The sequence below is a fragment of the Arachis stenosperma genome, chromosome 10, assembly GCF_014773155.1.
Source record: "Arachis stenosperma cultivar V10309 chromosome 10, arast.V10309.gnm1.PFL2, whole genome shotgun sequence".
Taxonomy (NCBI): domain Eukaryota; kingdom Viridiplantae; phylum Streptophyta; class Magnoliopsida; order Fabales; family Fabaceae; genus Arachis; species Arachis stenosperma.
In genome coordinates this window covers 49,183,624-49,186,588 of record NC_080386.1, presented here as the reverse complement: position 1 = coordinate 49,186,588, position 2,965 = coordinate 49,183,624, and the positions used below count along the sequence as shown (strand labels likewise).

The 2,965-nt window shown below is 45.2% G+C and overlaps 1 protein-coding gene across 1 annotated transcript; it reads left to right on the top strand.

Annotated features, from left to right (window-relative positions):
* The first annotated feature begins 961 nt into the window (after positions 1–961).
* LOC130957056 (uncharacterized) lies at positions 962–2,530 on the top strand. The gene has a single exon (XM_057883956.1). The coding sequence runs from the start codon at positions 962–964 to the stop codon at positions 2,528–2,530; it is 1,569 nt and encodes a 522-aa protein (XP_057739939.1).
* The last annotated feature ends 435 nt before the right edge of the window (positions 2,531–2,965 follow it).

Here is a 2,965-nt window from a genome sequence, read left to right as displayed (position 1 = left end):
ATCAAGGTGCACACATCCACGAGATGCATCGAACACAAAGAGAACAAGCAGATCTTTTTGATGAGCATAGAGCATTTTCGGAAGGTGTTTATTTGAGTGAGGCTGGGCATCATGTGAATACCCAAGCCAGGCTTGGATACCAAGTCGGACAACTGCCTGTTTTACATCCTGGAATAACAAAATATGAAGATGTAAAAGATGAGTTAGCACGAGTGGAGTGCGAAAGAATAGAACAAAGTAATGAATCAGTTAGAAAGGCACTGGAGGATTGGAAAATAGCCAGAATGAACCGAATGAGGGGAAGCACAAGTAGACAAAGTAAACTTCAAGAGGGCAAGGGAGCAAAAGAGAATGAGCAGGCCAACAAATGAAAGGTGGTGAAATTCCTTCTTAGTTTACCTTCTTTTTCAAAGCTTTAAATAAGGAAAATCATGTATGAAACATGCTTCCATGGTAGCTTAGGATTTTCAATTATGCATTTAATTCTCCTTATTTAAGTCTGATATTACCGTTATACGTCGGTTATGATTTATAGCTCGGCGACCCCCTTATTTAATCGGTACGTTACCACCTTCTGCATTTATCCTGCCGACTTTATGGCATTAAAACCATTGGTCAGTTACACACAATACGATTAATTCATACCTAAACGGTCATTACCACTTTTCAAGTATAAAAACAAACAATCAGGGTTAGCCGAGGTATGTTCACTTCTGAGAAAATAAAGAGACTTTTCCTAAAGAATTATCTTAAACTGACTTGAGCGTCGGAGTGCTTTTTGCAGGTACTCCCCTCATTGCCCTCACTTGGCGGCCGAGCTTTGTCGTGACACACCAGAAGATCGGCTGGCAGCTTCCGAGGGACGAGTCATAAGTCGGCCACATCCAGGCAAGAACATTTGGCGCCCACCGTGGGGCCCGAAAGTTAAAGATTTTTCTTTGCTCATTTCTCGCAGGCTCCAATGGCTGATGTACCACCACCTACCCCTTCCGAGCTCCTCCGGATGGTTACCGAGCTTCAACAGGCAAACCAGCAAATGGCTGAGGCAAATCAACGTATGGTGGAAGAAAATCAAAGGATGCAACAACAAATCCAGCAATTAGCCAATGCTCGCATCCAACACAATAATGATCCCCATGGGCGACAAGACAATGATGAACGGCAATCTGCACCAACACATATCTCGGAAACACCTCAAGATAATGAAGGAGGCGGCCCTCGCAATGATGAAGCCCCTCCTGAAGACGAGGATAATGAGCCCGACAATTCTGCAGGGCCATTCACAGCTGATATAATGAACTTTCAGCTTCCCAGGCAATTTACCCTGCCCACAACGTTAACCCCCTATGATGGCCTGGGAGATCCGAAGCAACACGTCAAAAAGTTCCGATCTATTATGATCGTTAATGGTGCATCCGATCCTATTTTGTGCCGATGTTTTCCTTCTTTTCTAGATGGTCCTGCACTTGACTGGTTTTGCTCTTCGCCTGCAGATTCCATCTCACGTTTTCAGGAACTGGCGAAGCAATTCGAGGACCACTTCGCGGCATCGGCAATATATTTACATGACTCGGACTATTTAACAACTGTTAAACAAGGTCCTCAGGAAAGCCTGAAGGACTACATCACCCGCTTCACAAAGATCGCCATGAAAATCCCGGACCTCCATCCGGAAGTCCATTTACATGCAATCAAAAGCGGCTTGCGCCCAGGAAAGTTCCAGGAAACTATTGCTGTATCAAAGCCAAAAACACTGGCCGAATTTCGTGAGAAGGCTAAGGGGCAGATAGACATCGAAGAGCTTCGTCAAGCCAGGAAATCCGAAAAATTGGCAATTACCAAGGATGGCGATAAACCTCGGGATAGCAAGAAGAGTTTTAAGCCCACCCCACGATATGACTCATACACACAGTTTAATGCTAAAAGGGACGACATTATCAAGGAAATACTGAATTCTAAGTTGATCAAACCACCTCGAAAGGCTGGCAGTTACCCTGAACCCAAGAATGTTGACAAATCCAAGTACTGCACATTTCATCAGAAGTACGGTCATACAACTGATGAATGCGTGATCGCAAGAGACCTCCTTGAACGCCTGGCGAGACAAGGACATCTTGACAAATACATTGCAGGGCATATACAGAAAAGGTCTATTTCCGCGCCGGATCCATCTCCTGTGGGATCATCATCCAAGGACAAGGAAAAAGCCCCTGCTCAACCGCGGGGTATCATCAATTGTATCTCCGGAGGATACGCTGGTGGCGGGTCCACAAGCTCGGCCAGAAAGCGCACGTATAGAGCCATGTTAACTGTCGGAGATACCACCAACAATGCTCGGCCTGTACAAGACATGCCAGAGATGATTTTCCGCCCAGCCGACTATAATAACACCGACACAAACTTGGATGATCCTGTTGTTATCTCTCTCCAATTGGGAGACTTAATAGTTCGGAAAGTACTGCTGGATCCAGGCAGCAGTGCCGACGTATTATTTTTCGCTACATTTAAAAAAAATGAAATTAAGTACTAACATTTTACAACCTTCTGTAGGAGATCTGGTCGGATTTTCAGGAGAACGGGTTCCAGTCATGGGTTCAGTGTGGTTACAAACCACACTCGGTGAGCAGCCCCTTTCCAAAACTCAAGATATTCAATATCTCGTTGTTGATTGTTTTAGCCCTTATAATGTTATTCTCGGGCGACCTTTCTTAAATCGATTTGCTGCAATTGTTTCTACTGTCCACCTTTGTGTCAAGTTTCCTGTGCAGGACAATGTTGTTGCTACGGTACATGGCGACTTACAAGAAGCCCGGTACTGCTATAACACAAGTCTTAAGCCCATCAAGAGAGGGAATGATCGGCGGGTTAACTCCATCAGCGCCGAGCACCCGAAGTTAACCGAGCTAGACCCCAGAGCTGACTTCCAAGATCGTCCTACAGCTAACGATGAGTTAACAAAGCTCTC